Source organism: Stomoxys calcitrans, chromosome 3 (genome assembly GCF_963082655.1).
Source record: "Stomoxys calcitrans chromosome 3, idStoCalc2.1, whole genome shotgun sequence".
Taxonomy (NCBI): Eukaryota; Metazoa; Arthropoda; class Insecta; order Diptera; family Muscidae; genus Stomoxys; species Stomoxys calcitrans.
In genome coordinates, this window is record NC_081554.1 from 73,288,224 (window position 1) to 73,315,329 (window position 27,106).

Consider the following 27,106-nt stretch of genomic DNA (forward strand, 5'->3'; position numbering starts at 1 on the left):
CTCTTATATGGTACATCATGATCGTACTCTTCGTGTCTACGTATTGATTAATGGCGGATTTGTGCGTACATGAGCATATTCTCTGCTCATGTACGCACACGTTTACATACACGCACACTAATTTCTTTGTGTGTGGCAAAGCGTCGATCAGCTTGATGACAAAATGGCGGATTGCACCATATGAATTGTGGTTGTTGTACAAATGAGACCACCTTTAATTGTTTCGCCATGACTCTTAAGGTTGGTACTATATTCGGTTTTCGCGGTGAAACTCCATATAAAAAAATAAGCGGAAAATATTAATGAAAAGTGTTCGTTTCGCTATAACATGTTTTTTCATCTAGGGAAAATTTATATTTTACGACGCCGAAAAAAGGCACAGCAGTCGTTGCGTAACAAATCGTTTCCTTACGTAAAATAAACGACATCGCCAAACTTCCAATTGTAACTAAGTGTTTGTACTAGTGTTATTGTAAGGGGTATGCGTCATATGTACACATGACCATTAATCAATTCTAGATAGATTATGCTAAACAAGATATGTCCAAAATAAAGCAAAAGGAAAAAATGAGGAATATGCAAAGAAAAGAGAACAAAAATCGTTATTAGGAAAAGTTGTAATTGAACTTTGTTATTAAGCGTTGCAAAGAAAAATGCAGCACTGCAAACAAAACACAAAAAATTAACGCTCAAAAGTTAAGAAAATTTTAACTTTGACGCATAAAAACACTACTTCACGTATGGCAAAGCAGAATGACGTCCTATTTCAGTCGTCAATCTTGAAAATTATATAACGTACGTGCTGTTCGATTTTCCAACGCAACGCTCAAAAACAAAACTCAACGCACTCATTCTGTTTTGGCCGTTACTCTACTACCTATATTCACAAAACTCAATTTAAGCATGTTTATTTGACAGATTTCCTATATATAAATGTCAAATAAACCGATTTTAAGACTTTATTAAGTTTTGTGGATACGGCTCTTTATAGATAAGTGTTGGTGTGTCATGTAAACTCCCCATTAGAAATTACAGCTGATTACCTACCCTTGGTTTGTATACCCTGGTTATTTTGTATTTTAAGTGTAAAGTGTAGAAGTGGAGCAAATTTTAGTTAAACACTCGGAAGAATCGAAGAATCACTGCGAAAATAATTGTTAAACTTTCTCTTGTTTAACGAAATTACGAAATTACACGCCAAATTTCGCTTAAAATTATAGTCGAAAAGTCGCTTGCTATGTTTGTATGAGTGAATTAGTCAGAGCAGAGCGAGCAGTCGTCATTTGGTATTCTAACAAAAAATAGAAGACTAGCGTTGCGTTCGTCATACAAACAAATTGTGCTATTGTTTCCTTTTTGTGGGCGTCTAAGATATTGAACTACTTCGATCTGGTTCGTAGTGTAGCAAACGCCACCGAGTTTCTTTGTTTAGTTGTATACGACGAAAACGTACAATATATGCAAATATTTGGGAAAACATGAACTCACAAACGAGTATAAATGGTGACCCCGAAACGGCACCCATTGCTGCCCCGCGAGGTAGGCCATCTTCCATGATGCGCTCCTTTGGTACTCTGTTTGGATCCAATAATGGTGAAGCAGAGAGAAGACCCAGTATGCAGAATGCAGGCGAACATGGCTATGTGGAATTCGGAATGCAAGATCCTGATCGCAGCGGTCGAACTTTGGGTACTTTTGCTGGAGTTTTCAGCCCTGTTGCTCTCTCCATGTTTAGTGCCCTGGTCTTCATTCGTGTTGGTAAGAGCTTATTGATAAAAATAGATTTATTTTTATGTGTTTTGTCATAATTTTTATCGAGTTTAGTTTCACAGCTTATGTGGTTAGTCATTTTCATTGATTGATGATGGGTATCGTGCGGGTGGTTTTCATTGTCATTTATAAATGTAGGCTACTGTGGGTTCTGGTCTATGTTTGTTATACTTTTGACATTGCCTTTTACATTTTATAAAGAAAAACCATGATAAAAAGATTTTGTTACTTTAGTATACCATTGATAACGACTGAATTTTCGCAGAATTCCCAAATTCCAAGTCATATAGTAACTATGTAGTAGCAATTATCTTCAGCATAATTCAGAGGAAATAGTGGTAAATGATATAATTGATAATTTTTACTTCAAAAACCAAAAAGTTCTTTGTAGGTATGAACAAAGTTGAAAATGTAGTGAGTTTAATTTTGTTACTGTTTAATTTTTTGTATTTGCAAAATGCATATTGTTTGTGCAAATGCAAATTTGCTCACAAACATTCTATTAAGGCACAGCGGTAAACTACTCACATAACAATATGTTCTGTCCGATTCAAGTTTAAGCTCAATGATAAGGGATCTCCTTTTTATTGCCGAGTCCTAACGCCTTGCCGCAAGGCGACATCTCTTTGGTGAGAATTTTTACATTACTACTATGCCATGAAAACATGGCATAGAACAATCCAAATGTCGCCAGCATTAGGAGGATTGGAAAGCGGGCGTTTAGTGGTATAGGTGGACATGCTAATGTTGTTAAACCAGCGTGTTGTACACTTAGGTGGCAGCCCTTACAGATGAAGGACTTCATCGGGTCTATCTGGTACGTACAACCGGCTGCCATTAATCCTTGCTCTGTAGAAGTTGAGCCGGCTGCATATGCCGGAAAGTAATTGAGCCAGAACTACTCTGGTTTGCCGGTGGATGTGAATTTCTTCAGGTGCAATGGGAGTCGGTCGTTTTCCAAGGACTACATTCACCCGGTAGAAATTGACCGCATCTGCTGCCGTGTCTGCATGATTGTTGTCTAGACCCCCTTGATTCGCCGCTTAATCTATACGTTCTCTAGATCGTTTATCGCGATGGGTCTATGTGCCCGGTGAAGAGTGTTTTTGGTGAGGGCGGACGCCCAGATAATTGTCCCTAATATTTATATCATATTCGTAATCTACTATCAAAGACCTTTCATTTGATTACTGCATTGTCCTGGCATGCCAATATGTCTTGTTTTGGGTTGTTTTTGAAGTGGGCTGCCAACCACATACTTGACCCTAAATATTTATACGACATTCGTAGTTTACTCTCAAGCTCTTTTGTTTGAGACCCTTTTAATATCGTTCTAAATGGATACACACTTGTGCGTTTTTTGAGTGGAACGGCCCTCAGAAATTGCAGGCCAATTTTTTTTTGTATGAGAATTGTATTCTATTTACTTCCAAAACCCTTTTAAATGTGTTTTATTCGACTCCCATATTGTCCTAATCGTATTACATGTACATTTTGTGGATGCCCCCAATGTTTAAAACCAGTTTAATATTTTGGGCTATCATAAAGGGGGAAACAAAATGTCGCTTAAATCTGAGCATCCATTATCGAGGTAAAAAAATTTTAGAAAATTAGGTTAAAGCGCCCACTCCTTTGGATATCGAAAAGTAAATTACACTATTTACACCTTGGGTTTTGGTCTGCATTGTATGACTATTTCATGAAAATCGATTTAGGCGCTTTTGGGTCTTTTCAATTCTGAAAACTCCCTGGGAATAAATTTCTACCTCGAATAGAATCCTCCTATTTTGATTGAATGGGGAGAAGAAAAATATGAGGTTTTGGCCTGTATTCTATGACAATTTTATGAAAATCGATTCAGCCGCTTTTGAGTCTTTATGTAGCAACGTACAGCCCACTTCTGAAAACTCCCTGGGAGTTTATTCCCAAATTTTTCCTTCAAATAAAATCCTACTATTTTGATTGAATTGGGAGAGGAAAACTAAAAGAGGGAATTTCGAAGTTTCGAAAACAGCTTTTTTGCTCAGCTGTTTTATTTTGGTTAAACATTTGACTATTATTTTTTGGAAAAATGAACATTTTCCACACATTTTACATTTTCCTGTGGATGTGGCGATCCACGCCAAGCTCCTTCCGGCTTTTTGCGGCAGCAATGAACACATAAATCGGAGCTGAATGTTCCGGCCTGTGTGGTGCTCACAGCTATCCCGTACGGGAAATTGGGCACACATTCTGCATGTTGGCGTTTTTTCCTTGCCAAAGGTAATTAAGGTGGCTGTATCTACCGGATCGTTCTTGGGCAGATTACTTTAGTGTGTAGTATAGAGGTTTGCTTCTCCTTCATCGTCATAAATGCTGTGGGGGTCTGCATGATACGCCGCTTTATCTAAAATCATGTTGTTGTTGTTGTTGTAGCAGTTTATTGTGTACTATCTTTCGTCTGCTTGATTCTGTTGAGTGTCAAGACCCAGGAACTCCGCGACTAAGATGGGGTGCGTCCACAGGGATCTGGGTCTGAGTCGAGTGGGTCTGGCCGGGCAGTTAAACAGGTGACGTGTATCGTGCGGTCCCTGGTTACAGTCGGGACATACATCTTGCACGTTGGCATCAATCCTAGCTCTGTGGGAATTGAGGCGGCTGCATCTGCCGGAACGTAATTGAACCAGAATCACTCTGGTTTGCCGGGGGAGGTCGATTTCTTCGGGTGCAATGGGTGGCGGTCGTACTCCAAGGACTACATTCACCCGGTAGCCAGTTAACGCGTCTGCTACCGTGTCTGCATGAATGTTGTTCAGACCCGCTTGATATGCCGCTTGATCTAGAGGTTCTCTCTTGTAGCGCTGGACCTCACGCTCTAGATCATGTAGATCTACCTTAAGGCTTCTGGGCGGTGGGTATCTATCCACAAGATGATGATTTGGATGATTTCTGCGATAACAGCCCAAAAGGTATTGCTTAGACAGCATGTAGTTATGTCTTCGCACTGGTAGGATCTTTGTCTCCTGGTGGAGGTGGTCCACATGAGAACTAAGGAGGCAGCCCGTCGCAGTTCGGAGGGCGGCATTCTGACAGATCTGAATATTATTCCACTGCGTGTCACAAAGCTGACGTGACCACACTGGCGCTGCATAACTTACCACAGACCGGCCAATTGCTTTGTACGTGGTCAACAAGGTTTCTTTGTCTGCACCCCAAGTGCTGCCAGCGAGTGACTTGAGGACCTTGTTTCTACTTTTGACTTTATTGCAGATTGCTGTGGCATGTGGGGAGAAAGTGTAGGAGCTGTCAAATGTGACGCCAAGTATTTTGGGACACTTGATGGTCGGAATCAATTCTCCATCGACCATCACAGTCAGCTCAGAATTCACCTCACGCGTATTTGTAGTGAACAGTGTGGCTGAAGATTTGGTGGCGGATATCTTCAGATTTCTTGCAGCGAAATATGAGGCAAGCTCGTTGAGGTAGACGTTCAACCTATCGCAGATGTCATCAATGGGTGGGGGGCCTGATGCCAAGATCGTACAGTCGTCCGCATATGATACGATCTCTATGCCGTCTGGAGGAGGTGGGATGGAGGAAAGGTAGAGGTTAAACAGAGCCGGAGATATCACCCCGCCTTGGGGAACTCCCTGTTTCACTCTACGGTGTTTTGACTTCTTATCCCTAAATTCCACAAATGACTGGCGGCCACACAGATAATTCGCGACCCAACGTTTAAGGCCTGGCTGGAGGGACGTGTTGGCGATGTCCTCAAATAATTTGGCATGGCTGACCGTGTCGAATGCCTTCGATAGGTCCAATGCCACGAGGACCGTCCTATCACATGGCCTGGGTTGATTGAAGCCACGGCAAATGTGTGTGGTGATGGCATGCAAAGCTGTTGTTGTGCTGTGCAGTCTCCGAAATCCGTGTTGATGCTCGGCGAATGGAAATTCTCCTACGAGGCTCGGGAGGAGTAATGCCTCAAGCGTCTTAGCCACTGGTGAGAGAAGGGAGATCGGTCTGTACGACTCCCCCAAACTCGGGTCTTTACCAGGCTTCAGTAGCGGGATCACTCTGCCCATTTTCCAGACATCGGGAACTATAAGAGTGTTCAATGACAGGTTAAGGACAGTGGTAAGGTACTCAACTCCAGGTAAATCCAGATTCTTCAGCATCAATGTAGAGATTCCGTCGGGGCCCAACGCCTTGGAAGATTTGGCGCCACGGATGACATTCGTAACTTCGCCCACGGTAAATTGTGATGGCTGTTCATCGGCTCGGAGACCACGAATACGGCGAATGGCTCTCCTCCTTGCCCTGTCTCTCTCGGGATGCACGATAAATTGACGGTTGAACAACCTGGCGCATCTCTTCGGATCAGTCACGGTTAACTCGCCAAAAGTGACTGAGGTCCTGTCGTCCCGTCTACCGGGACTTTTATGGAGCTAGAACTTAAAGATCTAATCGATATTTCAGGGCGGCGGCCGCTTTTCTTGGTAGTTGGGACGGCTGCTGGACATAGTGCTGCTGAAAAGCGACTTATGGATTTATTCCTACTCCTGTAGATTAAAAGCTGACAAATCGTCATAAATGCTGTGGGGGTCTGCATGATACGCCGCTTTATCTAAGATCATACTTTTATGGAGCTAGAACTTAAAGATCTAATCGACATTTCAGGGCGGCGGCCGCTTTTCTTGGTAGTTGGGACGGCTGCTGGACATAGTGCTGCTGAAAAGCGACTTATGGATTTATTCCTACTCCTGTAGATTAAAAGCTGACAAATGTGGCGCCAAGTATTTTTGAAAAATTTCCCACGAATATTCCATTAAGGAGCAGGCGGAAGACTTCTTGCATATCATTGAGTGCCTCCCGTTTCTACTTTTAGCTAAATGATAATCCTTTTAGAATCCGACTCCGGACGGAGTGCCACTTAGCGACAACTCTTTATATATATGGTTCTAAGAATATTAAAATATTAACCATATGTTTTGAAACCTATGTATATTCATATACCAATTCTAGAATGCTCGTATTTTGTCAATAAAACCGAAAAATGTATGCAAATTGTCTATGGTGGGTATATGACATATTATAACCAGGAGAACTTAACAAAATTTCTACTTGATTTTGATGAAAAAGTGAAAATTAATTTCCGTACATTTTAAATTGTTCGTAAATAGTAAGAACGAACTGATACCATTTTTTTTATAAAACAATTAAATTCATAATTTTTTATACTAGCTCCCTTTCATTTGTTGGGGGGGATTTTTCCCAAGTTTTATCGTCTCATTCTTCCTTGTATTTCAATTCAGAATAGCTACTTTTTTCCCTGGGAGGTATTTCCCTTTTTCAAAGTTGGTTTAGAATAAGGGAAAAGGGAGTAGGGAACAAACTCCCAGTAAATTGTTATTCAGAAAAGGGGAAAAGGAAGGAGGGAATAAACACACAGGGAATTGTTATTCAGAATAGGGCTGATAATCTTTGACATAATGAGATAAAAGCCCTTCAAATAAACAAAAATACTGCAGTGTAAGAGCAGGATTGTTCACAACTCTCTTTTTATAAATTTCCACCTCAATCTTTACACACAATAAGTACGCCTTCATAGTTGTTCTTAGCCGTTGTCAACATCTTAAAATAAAATAAAACCGCCTACAGTTTGGAAAAAAAAACAAACAATAAATACAAATCAAACAACAAACCCTGCCGGATGTACATACCGGATTGAGCCGAAACATCGGCAAGGGCTGCCGCCTCAGTGTACAACACATTGCTATAACAACAACAACGACAAATAAACATTTAATTCAAAATACATACATAATCTTAAGAAGAAGCGTATGCATTTTCACCCACCACTACGAAAACCCACCCACCGCAACAGTGATCTCTATCTTTCAGACATCCAACTTTTATCTCTCACGCTCTCACCAAGTGCTCTCATATTATGCCACTCTATTTGTGGGGGCATAATAATGATTTGTATTAGTGTTGATTGTTTTGCACTACAGTTTTCTCTTGTATTTAGTTTTGCCTAACTACTGTTGTTGTAATATGGCTTTGCATTGACACAAACAAACCCTGCAAACATTTTCTATCGTGCGAGTCACTAAATTTGCACTCAAGGAAGTTGAAAACAATTTCAGGCGATATCATTTTTTACTCCAATTAGTGTGCGGGAGAAAACGTGCCAATTGGCGATATATTCCCATGAGTAACTAAATATGGCTTTGCATTGACACAAATAAACCCTGCAAACATTTTCTATCGTGCGAGTCACTAAATTTGCACTCAAGGAAGTTGAAAACAATTTCAGGCGATATCATTTTTTACTCCAATTAGTGTGCGGGAGAAAACGTGCCAATTGGCGATATATACCCATGAGTAACTAAATAGGGACTAAAAAAAGTTAAAAATTTAAAATTTTTTTTTTACTGTTGGAGTGAGGCTTATTTTTATTTCTTTTTCAAATCGAGTTAGTCGAAGATTTTTTTTTGGCAATGGTTTTCCCTGGTTGGGATTTGAACGGCCAACCTTACGATTGTGAGGCGTATGCTATCCACTGTGCTGCTACGACCCTTTCTTCATTACAGAAGGCTAAGTAAACATACATTATCTATTGTGAAGTTTTTTGAGTAAGCGCCCAAAACAACAACCAAAAATCTATTTTTAAATTTGTAACAATAACAGTTGATTATGAGAAACTAATTAGCGAAACATGATTGATAGACTTCCGATAGTAATGTATTTTATGGCTTTAAATCATGAAATCTCTACAATCTATCATACAAAAGGATCTAAAAAGTGACAATTCTGGGAGGGAGTGAGAAAGTCACTTCCAAATGTTTGGAGGGAATGAGTCTTAAGTGAAGGGCAACAACAATGCTGTGTTAGGTAAGATACTAATTTTAATATGTTCTACTAATTTAGTGTGCTTAGTATGTTCCAGCTTTATCTCACACCTTCGTAGCAATAGTGACCTTTAGAATGTAGGTTCAGCCAATTCTTCTGGGCGAATATCAGTCAATAACACTACACTTTTATATACATACATAGATGTAACCGTCATCATTATGTTAAGAATTAGCCTTACAGCGCGAAATATCAGGGGAATCGAACGGAGATTCTCAGTGAGAGGCCGGGCAGAACCGGCTCTTGCATAAATACGGAGCGCCTATATGACGAGTTATTTGCGCCTTTAAATAACCAATGGCCGCCCTGTTGTCGCGGCGATCGATACTTTGCACCGAAATGAGCTTTTCCACCTGCAGGAGCTTGGCGAAAAAACTGCAATAGTTAAGTCTTTAAGGTTTATCATGGGCTGCACAGATTCAGTTTCGTATATAGACTTATGGATATATTTAGGCTAAAAGGGACTAAAAACTAGTTATGACTAAAATATTCTAAAAATAAATAAACCAATTAGTTTTTGCTAATTTGTCGTTTTGCAACCAGAAACGGCTGTTTTTACTAACATCATCCTTATGGCTTTTACTAAATGTTAAAGGTGCTCCCTACAACAAACACCATATTTCAGCTGTCAGCTTTATTTGAAAATGTAATCTTAAAATTTTAAAGCGATTAGTGTTGATAAGATGATTATAACGATAATTATTACCTAGACAATAAAATAGATTTTATAAACATACAGTGGTGGTCGTATAACTAGGAACACCTTAATTAATTTTGAAAAATTTACGTTTTATTGCAATTAAATGATAAAAATATAATTTTTTGTTAGTAATTCCATATTTTATGATTAGAAAAATGTGTAAAAAAATATAGGATGGAATAGTTACTTAAAAACAAGTTTTGGTTCGATTCGGACCATAATTGAATTGAATATTAAAGACCATAGTAGAAGTCATTGTGTAAAATTTCAGCCAATTTGTAAAAATTGCGACCTTAGGGGCTCAAGAAGTAAATTAAAGAGATCGGTTTATATGGGAGCTGTATCAGGCTATGGACCGATTCGGACCATATTTGACACGTATGTTGAAGGTCATGGGAGAAGCCGTGTAAAAATTTCAGCCAAATCGGATAATCATTACGTCCTCTGAAGGCTCAAGAAGTCAAGATCCCAGATCGGTTTATATGGCACCTATATCACGTTATGGATCGATTTGCGCTATATTTGGCACAGTTATTAGAAGTCATAACAAAACACGTCATGCCAAATTTCAGCCAAATCGATTGAGAATTGCTCCCTCTAGACTCAAGAAGGTAAGATTCAAAACCGGTTTATATGGCAGCTATATCAGGTTATGGACCGATTTAGACTATACTTAGCACAATTGTTGGTAGTCATAACAAAACACGACGCGCAAAATTTTAGCCAAATCGTATAGGAATTGCACCCTCTAGATGCTCAAAAATCAAGACCCCAGATAGGTTTATATGACAGCTATATCAGGTTATAAACCGATTTCAACCATACTCAGCACAATTGTTGGAATTCATAATAAAACACCTCATGCAAAATTTCAGCCAAATCGAATCGATGAATTGTGCCCTCTAGTGGCTCAAGAAGTCAAGTTCCAAGATCGGTTTATATGGCAGCTATTTCAAAACATGGACCGATATGGCCCATTTATAATCCCAACCGACCTACACTAATAAGAAGTATTTGTGCAAAATTTCAAGCGGCTAGTTTGACTCCTTCGAAAGTTAGCGTGCTTTCGACAGACAGACGGACGGACATGGCTAATTCGACTTAAAATGTCATGACGATCAAGAATATATATATACTTTATGGGGTCTTAGACGAATATTTTGAGAAGTTACAAACAGAATGACGAAATTAGTACACCCCTATCCTATGGTGGATCATATAAAAAGGCAAGGAAATATTCATTCCAGTTTTTGCTTGGACAGGTAATTAGAGACACTTCCATTTTTTCATGCATTAAGTAAAAAGGGGTATAATTTGTGTGACTTAAATAAATTCTTAAAGTTGTTCTTAAGGCTCAGTTAGCTCTGTTGTTGTTGTTTTTGCAGCAGTGTGAAGCGGCAGCCCTTGCCGATGGAGAACTTCATCGTCAATCAGATACGTACGACCGGCTGCCATGGGATTGAGCTCTGTTGTTGTTTTAGGATTGTGTTGTACACTGTACGTACCGGGTTGACCGGATGGAATCCTTCATCGGCAAGTGTGTTGTACACTGAGGTGGCTAACCTTGCCGATGAAGGATTCCATCGGGTCAATCCGGTAAGTATAACCGGCTGCTATGGGATTGCTCTGTTAGCTCTGATAATTCGTTAGGCAACACTTTCATGTAAGTACAGCTCTTCAACTTGGGGAAGGCATGCAACTAACATTTTTAGCGGAGCTAGAATTAATGTAGATTTTGGAAAAAATCATCCGAATTTCAACTCGTTCTTCTCCCCAAAGCTTTCTCCACATCACAAAGTTTTTTTTTAAAGGGGTTTAATACGCTGATCTGAGAGGATTAGACCAATAAATCGATGGCTTTATTAGAAAAATTAGAGTTTAAAGTCTATCGAGGCATGTGTACAAAAACATGTACAAAAACAAAAAGCATGTTGTTATCCGTTAAACCTTTATTTGCATTGCCCATTACATCTCTATGGAAACGGTTATCCATTCTCTGAGTATTTATACCATACACCACTACTGTGTTACAGGGTATTATAACTTAGTGCATTTATTTGTAACACCTAAAAGGAAGAGAGATAGGCGCATTAATATGTATACCGATCTACTCAGAATCACTTTCTCATTCGATTTAGCTATGTCCGTCTGTCTGTCCGTCTGTCCATGTTAATTTGTGTACAAACTACAGGTCTCAATTTTCATCCATTTGTCTTCAAATTTGGTACGGGCATGCTATGCTTTACGACCTAGAGACGAAGCCTATTGAAATTGATAAAAATCGGTTCAGATTTGGATATAGCTCCCATATATATATACGTTCGTCCGATTTAGAGTAATACTGCACTAAACTGGTAATTTGTTAACAGATTCTATCGAAATTTTACAGGAAGGAATTTCTTATGACTCTCGACGACGAGGACGCAGAAGGCGACGATGACGACGACGCCTGTGACCCACTGCCGCATAGCACCTTGCAACATATTCAGTATGACTATATTGCCGTAGTGATGTAAGGTCAGAGCTAGATCGAAAATGTACTCACTATATGCACCGGTTACACCTCACCGACACCGACCGATGATTAATCCCATGGCAGCCGGTTGTACGAACCGGATTGACCCGATGGATTCTTTAATCGGCAAGGGCTGCCTCCTCAGTGTATCCACTCTATGCACCGGTTACACCTCACCGACACCGACCGATGATCAATCCCATGGCAGCCGGTTGTACGAACCGGATTGACCCGATGGATTTTTTCATCGGCAAGAGCTGCCGCCTCATTGTACAACACACTGCTACAAAAACAACAACCCACCGATGATGGAGGCGGTTCTGGAAAACCGAACAGAAGCAGGGTCCGGGGTTTTTTTCAACCCCGGCACGGATCAGAAGCCTGCAGAGAAGGCGCTCCGGGATGTGCCTCTTCCATGACAAAAAAAAAGGACGAACACGTACACTGAGGCGGCAGCCCTTGCCGATGAAGGATTCCATTGGATCAATCCGGTGGGTACAACCGGCTGCCATGGGATTGCCGTTGCAAATATGATTCACATCGGTCCATATCTTGATGAAGCTTCTACATAAACCGACCTCCTTATCTTTTCAAATGCAATCCAGTTGGGAGGGTATACTAGATTCGGTTCGGCCGAACTTAACGCTATTTTACTGTTGCCGTTGTATTTTGTAATCACCGACACCGACCGATGATTAATCCCATGGCAGCCGGTTGTACGAACCGGATTGACCCGATGGATTCTTTAATCGGCAAGGGCTGCCTCCTCAGTGTATCCACTCTATGCACCGGTTACACCTCACCGACACCGACCGATGATCAATCCCATGGCAGCCGGTTGTACGAACCGGATTGACCCGATGGATTTTTTCATCGGCAAGAGCTGCCGCCTCATTGTACAACACACTGCTACAAAAACAACAACCCACCGATGATGGAGGCGGTTCTGGAAAACCGAACAGAAGCAGGGTCCGGGGTTTTTTTCAACCCCGGCACGGATCAGAAGCCTGCAGAGAAGGCGCTCCGGGATGTGCCTCTTCCATGACAAAAAAAAAGGACGAACACGTACACTGAGGCGGCAGCCCTTGCCGATGAAGGATTCCATTGGATCAATCCGGTGGGTACAACCGGCTGCCATGGGATTGCCGTTGCAAATATGATTCACATCGGTCCATATCTTGATGAAGCTTCTACATAAACCGACCTCCTTATCTTTTCAAATGCAATCCAGTTGGGAGGGTATACTAGATTCGGTTCGGCCGAACTTAACGCTATTTTACTGTTGCCGTTGTATTTTGTAATGACTATCAGCAATGACAAGTACGATTCACATCGGTCCATAACTAGATAAAGCTTCTACATAAACCAACCTTCATATCTTTTCAAATGCAATCCAGTTGGGAGGGTATACTAGATTCGGTTCTGCCGAATTTAACACTATTTTACTTGTTTTCTGATGTCGTTAGGACTCGTATCCGGACATTCGGGGTCATAAACATACATGCTATTTCCATTTAAGCCATCCGTATTAGTATAAAGATCAAACGGTTGCCTCCTTGTCTGAAATCTCGTTTGACACTGCATGAATCGAAAAGATTCCTCCCCATTTTATATTGGGTTGCCCAAAAAGTAATTGCGGATTTTTCATATAGTCGGCGTTGACAAATTTTTTCACAGCTTGTGACTCTGTAATTGCATTCTTTTTTCTGTCAGTTATCAGCTGTTACTTTTAGCTTGCTTTATATTTGATTAAAGTTCATTCTAAGTTTTATTAAAAATGCATTTACTTTCTTTTAAAAAATCCGCAATTACTTTTTGGGCAACCCAATACAATTCTTCTTTGGAAACATTTAATATAAGGAATTAAGGCATTATCTGTAACGCAAAAAAGAAGCAAAAAATATTCTAAAATATTTATTTCTGTTATCTTATTTAAGGTTTCATTGTTGGCAATGCTGGATTATACGTGACACTTTTACAATTTGTAATTGCATATGTGATATTGCTATTCACTGTAGCTTCTGTTTGTGCAATTTCTACCAACGGTGCAATTGAAGGAGGAGGGGTTTATTGTAAGTACTGAAAAGTTTTATATGCAAATACTTTATTCTTCTCATATTGATAAACAAATTTTTATTTCAGTCATGATTAGCCGTACTTTGGGCCTTGAGTTTGGCGGTTCCATTGGCACACTATTTTTTCTAGCAAATGTTGTTGGTTGTGCTATGGCCATATCGGGTTGTGTTGAGGGCATTATGAATAACTTTGGTCCCGGTGGTTATTTTGCTGGAGAAGAAGGCTTTCTTCCTAATGGACCATGGTGGAGCTTTCTATTTTGCACAGTGATCAATACATCAATGTTACTTGTGTGCCTTATAGGAGCTTCCCTGTTTGCAAAGACCTCTGTACTAATTTTGGGTATAGTCACCGTTTGTTTATTTGCCACCTACATAAGCTTTCTTGTGGAAGGGCCTAAAGAGGTAAGTAAAAGAGCAATAAAATTTGTCTAAACAAAAAACCAAACAAGTTAAAAACCTAGAATAGGCTATGCATAATATTTTCATTTTGTGATTGGCTACTGCTTTATTTGTGTGTGAACAATTAACACCCTGCTGTTTATCATAAATAATTGTACATTAGTTTTTGCTTGATTTTTGTTTGCCTATCAACACATTTCTTACGTTACTCATATTACTCATATATATGTATTTTATCTTTTATCATTTGTAATATTTCTGTTTAATTATTCTGGGTCATCATTGTCGTTTTTTAATTATTATGTCTGATAAATTTATGTATGTAATCAATTGGGATTACAAAACCTTGTATCTCTTGTATATAATATTACTGTAGAATTGGAATATTTGATTTGTTTGTGAAGAAAATATGTCCATCAATAATTATCTAACGATGAGTAATGCAAACTTATCTGTGAAAATAAAGCCTTGTTGTCGTAGCAGTGTGTTGTGTTCCATATTTCATCCGGTTGATTCTCTTGAGTATCCAGATCCAGGAAGTCTGCGACTCTAATATTGCAATAATGTGGTTATTTGCAAACCGATTATCACGATATCACGATCCCATGGTTGTACGCACCGCATTGGCGCGATGGAACCCTCATTGGCAGGGGCTGCCGCCTCAGTGTACGTGTTCGTCTTTTTTTGCAATGGGAGAGGCACATCCCGGAGTGCCTTCTCAGCACGCTTCTGGTCAATGCCAGGATTGAAAAGAACCCCGGACCTTGGTTCTTTTCGGTTTGCCAGAACCGCCTCCATCATCGGTCGGTGTCGGTGAGGTGTAACCGGTGCATGGAGTGGGTACATTTCCGATCTTGCTCTGGCCTCACTTCACTACGGGAGTTTAGTCATAGGATATGTCGCAAGGTGCTGTGCGAACATAGCCAGCAGTGGGTCACAAGCGTTGTCGTCGTCGCCTTCTGCGTCCTCGTCGACGGACTATGTACGACTTCTCCCGTACGGCAATATACGGATCGGTAGCATCCCAGCCCAAATATTGTCAGGCCAGTGCCGGGAAAGGTATCATTTTTACAACTTAACTGCAGCGGTCTTCGTGGCAAGATCGATGAGATTGTGGACTTCATGAGTCGGAAAGATATATTGGTTGCAGCGATCCAGGAGACAAAGCTGATCAACACCTGCAGTCTCACAGTTGTCACGGATACAATGTGCTACGCAAGGATCGCTCAAGGAATGGAGGTGGGGGATTGGCCTTCGTGATACACCATTCCGTGCAATATAGACCCATCCCGCCTGCGCCTGGCGCTAGTGACCCCTACATGGAGTGCATGGGTATAGAAGTCAGGTCCGGTACTGCCGAGATAGAGCTATACAATGTGTACATACCGCCGGTTGGTAGCTGTGTCCCAAATAATGGCCAAGCTTACAACCTCGACATAAGTGGGTTACTATCTAGCCATAATCGTCTGGTTCTAGGCGATTTTACATTTCATGCCATTATCCCCTAGGTAACCACCAGCGTGGCATAGCTTTGGCAGAGCAGGTTGAAAGCTTCACATTTTGCACGATGAATGAGGATGCCCCTACTAGGATTACGAGGAAGTGCAGCAGCTCGCCAGACATTTCCATTGCGTCCCCTGATCTCCTGAGTGACGTATTCTGGCAAGTCGTCATCTCTTTGGGGTAAGACCACCTCCCCACAATTCTCACAATTGACCGACCACCCGACTTAATTAACCTCTGAGCGCCGGACGTTTATCAATTAGAAGAAGGCCGTTGGTCTGGCTTCAGAAAGTATACCAATTGCAGCCTCGGATGTGCTAGTGGCCGAAAGAAAATTCCGAGACATCTTTAACGCAGCAACCGCTCGCTTTATACCCCAAGTGCGGCCCAATTTCCCGGCACAGGCAGTGGTACTCGCAGACGAGCGTGATGGGACTCGTTGTATGGACCCCACTAAACCCAGAATCAGAGAGCTGAATCTGAAAATAAACAGGGTAGTTAACGAACTTGAGCGGAATTTGTGGCTAGAACACTTGGAGCAATGTAACTTAGGCACCGGTTTAGGCAAGCTGTGGTTTACTGTTAAATTACTTTCGAATCCCTGGTAGACGGGATGACAGGACCTCAGTCACTTTTGACGAGATTACCGCGACTGATGCGAAGAGGTTGTTCAACCGTCAATTTATTGTGCATCCCGTGACTGACAGGGCAAAGAGGAGAGCCATTCGCCGGGTCCGTGGTCTCCGAGCCGATGGACAGCCATCACAATTTATCATGGGCGAAGTTACGAATGTTATCCGTGGCGCCAAATCATCCAAGGCGTTGGGCCTTGACGGAATCTCTACATTGATGTTGAAGTATCTAGATTTTCCTGGAGTTGAGTACCTTACTACTGTCCTTAATCTGTCTTTGAACACTCTTATAGTTCCCGATGTCTGGAAAATGGGCAGAGTGAGCCCGCTACTGAATCCTGTAAAGGACCCGAGTTTGGAGGAGTCGTACAGACCGATCTCCCTTCTCTCACCAGTAGCAAAGACGCTTGAGGCATTACTCCTCCTCCTCAACATGGATTTCGAAGTCTGCATAGCACAAAAACTGCTTTGCATGCCATTACCGCACACATATGCCGTGGCTTCAATTAGCCCAGGCCATATGATAGGACGGTCTTCGTGGCATTGTTTAACCTCTACTTATCCTCCATTCCACGCCCTCCAGACGGCATAGAGATCGTATCATAAGCGGACGATTGTACGATCATGGCATCAGGCGCTTTACCCATTGTTGATATCTGCGATAGGTTGAACGTCTACCTCAACGAACTTGCCTCATATTTCGCTGCAAGAAATCTGAAGATATCTGCGACCAAATCTTCAGCCACATTGTTCACTGCAAATACGCGTTAGGTGAATACTGAGCTGACTGTGATTGTCGATGGAGAAATGATTCCGACCATCAATTGTCCCAGAATACTTGGCGTCACATTTGACAGCTCTTACACATTCTCACCACATGCCACAGCATTTTGCGATAAAGTCAAAAATAAAAACAAGGTCCTCAAGTCACAATTGGCCGGTCTGTGGTAAGTTATGCAGCGCCAGTGTGATCTCGTCAGCTTTGTGATACGCAGTGGAATAATATTCAGATTTGTCAGAATGCCGTCTTCCGAACTGCGACGACCTTCTGATGGAGATCCTGCCAGTGCGAAGACATAACTACATGCTATCTAAGCGATACGTTTTGGGATGTTATCGCAGATACCAAACAAATTATCACCTTGTGAATAGATATCCACCGCCCAGAAGCCTTAGGGTAGATCTACATGATCTAGAGCGTGAGGTACAGCACTACAAGATAGACCCTTTGGATCAAGCGGCATATCAAGCAGGTCTAGACAACATTCATGCAGACACGGTAGCAGATGCGATAAATGGCTACGGGGTGAATGTAGTCTTTGGAGAACGACCCCCTCCCATTGCAAATTGACTTCTGGCAGACCAGAGTAGTTCTGGATCAATTACGTTCCGGCAGATGCAGCCGCAGCCGCCTTAACTCCTACATAGCAAGGATTGATGCCGACGTGCAAGACGTATGTCCCGATTGTAATCAGGGACCGCACGATACACGTCACCTGTTTAATATTTAATTTCCTAACAGATTTTTTTTTCTTTTCTCATTCTTCTTTTATGATTTTTCTATGTGTGTCAAGATTGGTTGAAAATCGGTCCAGATTGAGATATAGCTCTCATGTGCAATTTCGTTCGTTGAAGTTCAGTTTAAGGGGTGCTTTAGGGCGTATCCCCAAACACATTGGATATAAAATTCGTTTTCTACTCTTAAATTCATTTTCTTTAAGTCCCGTATTGTCATAATGGGTTAATGAACCTATTTGACGTATTTTTAGGAGAAAAAGCGATAGCTAGATCTGAACGAATATTTTAATGTCATATTCGTAATGTACTCCCAAATACCTTTCATTTAAGTCCCATATAGCCATTGTCGGCTAATGTGCCCATTTGGGGGTCTTGTGGCCTCCTATTACTTGGACCTAATTTTATATGGCATATTTGTAATCTACTGGCAAAAACTTTATTTGAGTCCTATATTGACATGAACGTCGAATATATCTGTTGAGATGAGTTTTGGGGTTGGGTCGGCCCGCTGGGTACTTGAACCCAAACCCATACAAACACAAATTGATTTTTATATATAAGATAAGGTTTGGTTCTTGGTTCTTTTTGTATAATCGCTTCATACATTATACGATTTTCGCATGCTATTTTTGTGATATTTGACATAAAATTAAGCCCAAAAACAAAAATTTTCTCAAAGACGAACTTCTCAATGGTTAATTTTTTTTATTTTCAGGTACAAGTTCCCGATGACAACCATCTTCTACCTGCTAATACTACATTGTGGTATACGGGTCTAAATGCTACAACGTTAGCAAACAATTTGGGCGAAAGTTATTCTGAGGATTATACATCAAAAGGAAAAATGGTGGATTTCGCTACAACTTTTGGTGTCTTGTTTGCAGGCGTTACTGGCATTATGGCCGGCGCCAACATGTCGGGTGAATTGAAAAGCCCTTCAAAGAGTATACCATTAGGAACACTTTCAGCGGTAGCCTTTACATTTGTGTCCTATGTCATTCTCTCGTTTCTCATGGCCTTTACGACGCCACATCAAACAATGCAAAGTAATTACTTGTTCCTGTTGTATGTTAACTTTTGGCCACCATTCACCGCTATTGGCATATTGACGGCCACATTTTCAACTGGGCTGAGTAATCTTATTGGATCCAGTCGTATCTTGGAGGCGTTGTCAAAGGATCAAGTCTTTGGGTCATTATTGAATTTTATCCTCAAGGGAACATGGAAGGGCAATCCGATTGCTGCCGTGGTATCCAGTTGGGTTTTGGTCGAATGCATATTATTGATTGGATCCCTGAATACGATTGCCCAAATTAACTCTGTATTGTTTATGTTGTCATATTTGGCAACTAATTTAGCCTGTCTGGGTATTGAATTGACTGGTGCTCCCAACTTTAGACCGCTGTTTAAATATTTCACTTGGCATACATGTTTGTTTGGTTTGATAGGTACATTGGTTATGATGTTTGTTATCAATCCAATATACGCCTCGTCAAGTATTATATTGTGTCTTTTGCTGGTCATTGCATTGCATTTGTTCTCACCCGCCACGCAATCTGCCCAATGGGGCTCTATCTCGCAAGCTTTGATGTTCCATCAGGTATGAGGTCAAAGTTTCATGCTATTTTGATTGTTAATTTTAACTCGTTTCCATTGTCAGGTTCGTAAGTATCTTCTCATGTTGGATCCACGCAAGGACCATGTTAAATTCTGGCGTCCACAAATGCTGTTGCTTGTCTCTTCGCCACGTTCCTGTTGTCCTTTGGTGGACTTTGTTAATGATATGAAAAAGAGTGGCCTTTACATTATAGGACATGTTCGCGTTGGAAGCCATACGGATCTGGATGATGCCACAGTTGAGGATAATAAGCAATGGTTATCGTTTGTAGATCACATGCGTGTCAAGGCCTTTGCCGAAACCACTTTGGCCAAGTCTGTACGTGAAGGTGTACAACATTTGATTCGTTTATCCGGTATTGGAGCCATGAAGCCAAACACCATCGTTCTGGGTTTCTATGACAACGAAGCTCCTAAAGATTTCTTCCAAACGTAAGACATTCTATTTTTTGTGTTAAGTCATTAATTTATTATATTTTTTGATTTTAGTTCCACATCTCCGTATAAGACAGATGGCTTTAATACTGGTGACATGCAGAATTTCCCTATACGCCATGATGGCGAAGAAAAACATATAGATGTAACTGAATATGTTGAAATTATTAGCGATATTTTGAGAATGAAGAAGAATTTGTGTCTGTGTCGACATTTCCACCGCTTAGATAAGCATTTCATTGCCAAGTAAGTTTTATATACATACTAGCTGGACCGGACCAGCTCCGCTGCGCCTTCTTTTACTTTATATGGAACAATTAAAGAGCTTTTAGGGAAATACCATGCTACGCAAATAGTATATCGCTTGACAAACAGTTTAACAATATAAGTGCCTTTATCTGAATCCCATCTTTATTGGTCTACGAATTTAAGTTTGGATGTAAGGTGTACTCCATTCTTAAAATACTTTATTTTTTCAGTCCGATATTCTCATGATGTCTGATTTAGGGGCATTTTCGGGGGTGAGGTGGTCCCCCCGACATTTGGCCCTGAAAAAATATCAACATCGTGCTCTTCTCTCAAAAACCATTTTTTTAAACCCCATATTGCCATTAGTTTTGAGGGGGAGTTTACAGGATGGAGCGTCCCCCAAACACATGACCCCAAGATTGGTTATCAAATTCGTTTTCTAATCTAAAAATCCTTTCATTTGAGCCAAATATTGGCATCGAACAATTTTTACCTTTTGGGAGGTGTTTTGGGGAAGGGGTGATGCCTAAAATACATGGTCCTACATTTGGATATCAAATTCGTATTCTACTCCCAAATACCTTTATTTGAGCCCCATATAGCGATGGTCAGTAAAAATTGCTGTTTGTGGGGTATTTTGGGAAAGGGGTAGACCCCCAGAAAATGGGTCCCGAAAGTAGGTATCAATTCTTGCTCTTCTCCCCAATTCCTTACATTTAAGCTCCACATTGACATCGTCGGTAAATATGCCGGATTTAAAGGTTTTTTTGGGGAGTGGGGTGGTCCCCCAAACACTAAGCCCTGAAAATATATCAGCAACGTGGTCTATTCTCATTTATTTGAACCCCATATTGCCATTGGTCTCAAATTTGGATATCAAACTAGTTTTCTAATCTCAAATACCATTCACTTAAACCACTTATTGAAAAAGCCAGCCAATATGTCCGGTTTGTGGTTTGGGCCCTAAAAACTATGAATATCAAGCTCCACTGTATTTAAGACCCAAATTGTCTTGGGGATTGTTTTGGTGGTGGGTCCCCTAGACAATTGGTCCCGAATGTTGATTTCAGATTCATGGTCTACTCCCAAATACTCTTCATTTGAGCTCCATTTTTCCTTAGTCGGCAAACATGACCGGTTTTGGTGGGTGTTTTGGGGGATGAGGCGGCCACTCAGTGATTTGGCTTTGAAAGTATATATCAGATTCGTGTTCTACTCTAAAATACCTCTTATTTGAGCCTTATATTGCAATTGGGTGAGGGGGGGCCCCATAGACACTTTTCCCGAACATTGATATCAGATTCGTGCTTTACTTCCAAATACCTTTCATTTGAGTCCCATATTGCCATGGTCGTAAATTTGTCTTCTTTGGGGTATGTTCTCGAGGATGGGCCCCACATCTGGATATCAGATTCGTGTTCTACACTCAAATACCTTTTATTTAAGCCCCATATTGCCATGGTCGGTAAATATGTCCGATTTAGGGGTGTTTTGGGAGTTGGGGTGGTCCCCCAAACACTTGGTCCGACAATTAGATATGAGATATGTTTACTAATCTTAAATACCTTTCATTTGAGTCCCATATTGTCGTGATTGGTGAATATATATATTTAACAGGTTTAAGGGTGCGACGCCCCCCTAGGTACCCCATCCGAAATTTGAATACCAAATTTTTGTTTGTATTGGGTTGCCCAAAAAGTAATTGAGGATTTTTCATATAGTCGGCGTTGACAAATTTTTTCACAGCTTGTGACTCTGTAATTGCATTCTTTCTTCTGTCAGTTATCAGCTGTTACTTTTAGCTTGCTTTAGAAAAAAAGTGTAAAAAAAGTATTTTGATTAAAGTTCATTCTAAGTTTTATTAAAAATGCATTTACATTCTTTTAAAAAATCCGCAATTACTTTTTGGGCAACCCAATAGGTTACTATAAGAGAGCACACAAAATTTCGCTTAAATCTGACTAATCTCCGAGATCTGGGGTTTTTGAAAATTAGGGTAAAGGGGAGGGTCCGCTCCCCCTTCAGATATAAAAAAAATTAGTACCCTATTTTCACCACGGGATCATTATGCACTATCAGTGAAAATTCCAAGAAAATCGGTTCAATCGTTTCTGAGTCTATAAGTAACACACAAACCTACAAACACAAATTGATTTTTATGTATAAGAAGATTGTTTTCATATTGGATTTTTTTTTTTAATGCTGTGTATTTTTATTTTCCAAGGAGCAAACATGTGAAATATATTGATGTGTGGCCAATAAATGTTTTCGATCCCAAAACGGAAAATCCCTTTGATGTGGTGTCACTCTTTATGATGCAATTGGCTGTTATAATGTTGGCCAAATGGAAACACCTTACTCTGCGTGTATTCCTCTGTGAAACGACCAACTCCAATACAACTGCACAATTTGATACACTTGATCCAAATTTGCCACAAATGGAAATATTTGCCCGCATGAAATTAGAACAAACTCTTAAATCATTGAGAATAAATGCACAAATAATGGAGGTAATTACTTCAATTCTGGTATGTTTGACATTTAGTAAAATTTGATTTTTTTTCGTTTTCCTCAATAGATTCAAGAATGGGCCCGGGATACAGAATTCACTCGTCATTCTCGAATTTTGAAACAATTTACCCAATCTGCAGAGGTCTCAAACGAAATTGTGTCCGAAGAAAATCTTAATCGTTCATTGTTGTATATGCAAAGGTAAGTCAAAAAAAAAGTAATTATTAGTTAGTAACTTGTTTGGGTGCCGTATTGTAGCCGTTGAGTGGAGCGGACGTGTTTTTATTCCGCTCCTCAAAGAAAAAGAATATATCCGTGTCTCGGAATAGGTACTACTTATAACAAAAAATTTTAAAGCCTTTTGGAGTAGGCTAGAAATGGACTCCATAGACTCACCATCTGCGGTGGTAGCGTCAGACCGTAGCCTGTTATCCTCCCCTCCTATAGGTGTGGGTGCCTTGGCACCTGTAGTCGAGAGTAATGTTTCAAGCGCACAACTGGTCGTCAGATCAATTAATGAGCAAGAGACGGATAAACCAGTGGGATGCACAGTTCGTCCTCAGGCTTTAAGTAAAGGTAGTGTTTCTGACTCGGATTTGGACAGCGACGGTGTCAATGAAACAGCCGAAAACGCATACGAATCGAGAGATGAGGACATCGGGATGACGACAGAAGTGAGCGATGGCTTTGCTAAGCTCACAAGCACACCGAGAAAGCGATCAGGTGCATGACGAAGGAGACAGAGGAGTATGTATCGACAGCGCATTCCAGACACTTCTACGGAAACTGAAAAGAGAATCAAATCTCCCGAAGAGCATAACACAGCAAGAATGCTGAAGAAGAAAAAGAGCTCCCCGCTCTCAAGTACTCGGGGAAAACTAAGCCAGCCACCCCGCAATCGAGGCACCAGACAGCATCCTGCGGAGGAAGCGCGCACGGCCCCAAGTCTTCATGGAGGACTGTGACTTCCAATAGGAGACCACTGCCATTACGGAAGGGGAAGATGGTCGCTGAGAATGGTAGGTTAGGTTGAAAAAAGGGTGCAGATATTAATTCGCCCCATGCCATTATGGACATACACCTAAGCCAGTAATCGGCTTGTTGTGCGCTCTAAAAAGAAAATTTTAAGCTAGGAATTCCGTACTACTTACAAAATCCGTAACTGTTTTCAATACCACTCCCCTAAGTTGGTTCATGTCTGGTATTTTGTCTCCTCCTAAGTGCCGGTATCTGATAGACGCGAAAGCCGGGCAATGACAAAGGAAATGCTCCTACGTCTCATCATCTTCCCCGCATGCCCTACACATGCTATCACTTGCCGCACTGATTTTACATAAATGAGCTCGTATTCCTATGTGTCCCGTTATGATACCAATAGCTATACTGACCTACTTCATACTTCCTTTCAGTAATAGCCTCGTCTTCTCACGGTCTGGATTTCCCCATAGGATTTTCACCGTCTTACCGACCGTTTCGCTGTTCCACAGGTTTACATGCGCATTCGTCGTCCACGCCCTTAACTCGGACTGTGTCGACCAGAAAGGCTTCGGGTTAACCAAGTTTATTGACGGCAGTCTTCTGGCCTTCACAGCCAAATCGTCTGCCCTTTCATTTCCCCTTACTCCGTTATGGCTCGGCACCCAAACGATGCGGATTTTGCCATCCTCAGAGAAGGCGGAGGCCACCGTAGCGCAGAGGTTAGCAAGTCCGCCTATGACGCTGAACGCATGGGTTCGCTCCTCCTAATGCCGGCAACATTTGTGAGGTACTATGCCATGTAAAACTTCTCTCCAAAGAGGTGTCGGCACGCCGTTCGGACTCGGCTATAAAAAGAAGGCCCCTTATCATTGAGCCTAAACTTGAATCGGACTGCACTCATTGAAATGTGAGAAGTTTGCCCCTGTTCTCTAGTGAAATGTTCATGGGCAAAATTTGCAATTTTGCAGAGAAGGCGTTAATCTCGTTCTTACACTGAAAGAATGTTCGCGACCTTACCGTCCTGGTAGTTATTGCCCTTATGGCAATTTTACTGTCGGTAAAGATGTTCACACTTGACGTTCACGCATTAGCACCACACCACTTCACGCATTCCGTGATCGCCTGGATCCCCTCCTGCAGGACCGTATTATGGTCAGGCAATCTAAAACAGATCTCAGTACCTGGGTTTTAAATGTAAATCGCCAGGCCCCTGTGTCCTCTAGCTTTGATCCATCCGTGTAACATGATCTTCCTGATGGCAATACTAGGGTTCCTTCAATCCAAGACTGTGCCCTTGGCAGTACATCGGATATCAGCAACTGAGAAAAATGTTAGTTTCATAATTCTAAGCACATCTGCACCTACTACTGACTGAAGATTTGTTCAGCATCTCGGCATTCCTGGTCGTACCATGGGTTTTTGGGGAAGCTTTGCATTTGCAGCACTATGACATTGGTAAAAGGGGAGCCTTCATCAAGCAATTGTAACATGCCTTTGCCTTTAACGTTTAATGGTACTAGAAACAAAATAAATATCTGTGTTTTATTTCAAAGGATTTTAAACCTGTTAAGAACCCAAGATGCGAAATTCTATGGAAATTTAGCCGGATATTTCGTAAACACTCAAAATGTCTGAAATCTAGCGTTATCCAAAAGCATCGATATGACCCATTTTCATTCTTGACGAGCTTGAAAACTTTCAAAATGTCTGAAATCGGGCCAAATTTGAAATGGAGGCTATATCGAAACAGATCACACATATGTATTATAAGCAATTGTTAATTATTATGTTAATACTATATCTTCATTCACTACATTTCAGAGTTAATCAAATAATACGTGAGCGTTCGGATCAAACCGCTCTCTCCTTTATATATCTGGCCGCTCCCCCAAAAATAGATTCAGCCGATTTTAATGAACGAAGTGTACGCTATATGGAACTACTAACGGAACTAACCGCCGAATTGCCGCCAACTATTCTAGTACATGGTGTTAGTACTGTTACATCCACAACTCTGTAGAGTGCTACACATGATATACTCGAGCAGCCACAGAATGACATACACAATTGATTGTGTGTAAAATGCAAAAATATTTTTCCTAAATGTATTCGCTGAAGCAAACAAATATGAAATGAACTATTTTTCAAAATGTAATCGGTATTAAAGAAAATCAGCATTTTATTGTGAAGTTGTACATTTAATGATTTTCACATGTCTCTTCTTTTGTTTTTAGTAAATTCATTTCTTACACTTAAGTAGAATATTTTATTTTTGATATTTTAATTTTAATCTGTTAATCAATCAACATATATCATATATTTATATACAATACATATTGCCGTAGTATCAATCATATCACGAATATAAATAGTACCAATCCCCCCTTAACTTAATTCACTTATATCTATACTCAAAAAGTCGAAAAAAAAAATGTTTCAAACTTTTTTTTATTGAATAGTTATTTAGAAAAAAAACAATAACCTCAATGATCTTGTTTTGGAACTGTGTTTCAAATAAATAAACAATAAGCATGTTCATTCGCAACTGTCAATAGAGTTTTTCTCCTTAAAGTTATTTTTATTATGTAAGAAAACCCAGATATTTGTTTATACTTACATCACTCTTTATTTCAAATGTTTTGTTTTTGCAAGCACTTGTGATTCTTTTTAACTTAGAAATATTATCGAGTTTTTTTTTTTGTTTTATTAAGTATATTATGTGATGTTTAACAACAAATCTTAATATTGAAATTGTAAAGAATTCAGCAAACATCTTTCAATAATTGTGATTTGTAATATTAAAACTTATTTAATAAATGTTTGCAAGTCTTTCCATTTAACATGTAGATCACATCGAACTTGTAAATAAATGGCGGGATAAACTTTATGTACCCACTACTAAGGTTTCGTATCTACTTATTGTGCTTATTTCGGGTATCACGACACTAATATACATATATTATTAAACGATCAAGGTTTTACAAAGGCGATTTTGCGGTACATATTACGGACAAACGGCTGAATGGATTTCAATGTATTGGCATTAATCGAAAGATATTTTTTCAGAGAAGCGACGAATATATATGAAAATTTTCCTTAAAGAAAAGCCTTGAAAATGAGGAATTAATTTTCCATAATAGAAGAAGAAGCATAACACAGCAAATTGTTGTTGTTTTTTTTTCTAAAGCATTCGTTATGCGTGTGAATGTAAAGCCATTGGTGGGAGTATTAGTGGTGAGAGTAAGAGAAACAAATGGTGCGAGAGAAAGAGTATCACTTTTTAGGCTCTTTTGTATGATAGTTTGCA

The 27,106-nt window shown here is 40.4% G+C and overlaps 1 protein-coding gene across 1 annotated transcript; it reads left to right on the forward strand.

The window, feature by feature from the left end:
* The first annotated feature begins 1,074 nt into the window (after nucleotides 1-1,074).
* On the forward strand, nucleotides 1,075-26,701 carry LOC106091987 (solute carrier family 12 member 9). Its single transcript, XM_013258715.2, has 9 exons — nucleotides 1,075-1,758; nucleotides 13,817-13,951; nucleotides 14,022-14,359; nucleotides 18,725-19,609; nucleotides 19,670-20,058; nucleotides 20,116-20,307; nucleotides 22,535-22,820; nucleotides 22,889-23,022; nucleotides 25,621-26,701. Exons 1-9 carry the CDS (start codon nucleotides 1,479-1,481, stop codon nucleotides 25,817-25,819), a joined length of 2,838 nt encoding a protein of 945 aa, XP_013114169.2. The 5' UTR covers nucleotides 1,075-1,478; the 3' UTR covers nucleotides 25,820-26,701.
* The last annotated feature ends 405 nt before the right edge of the window (nucleotides 26,702-27,106 follow it).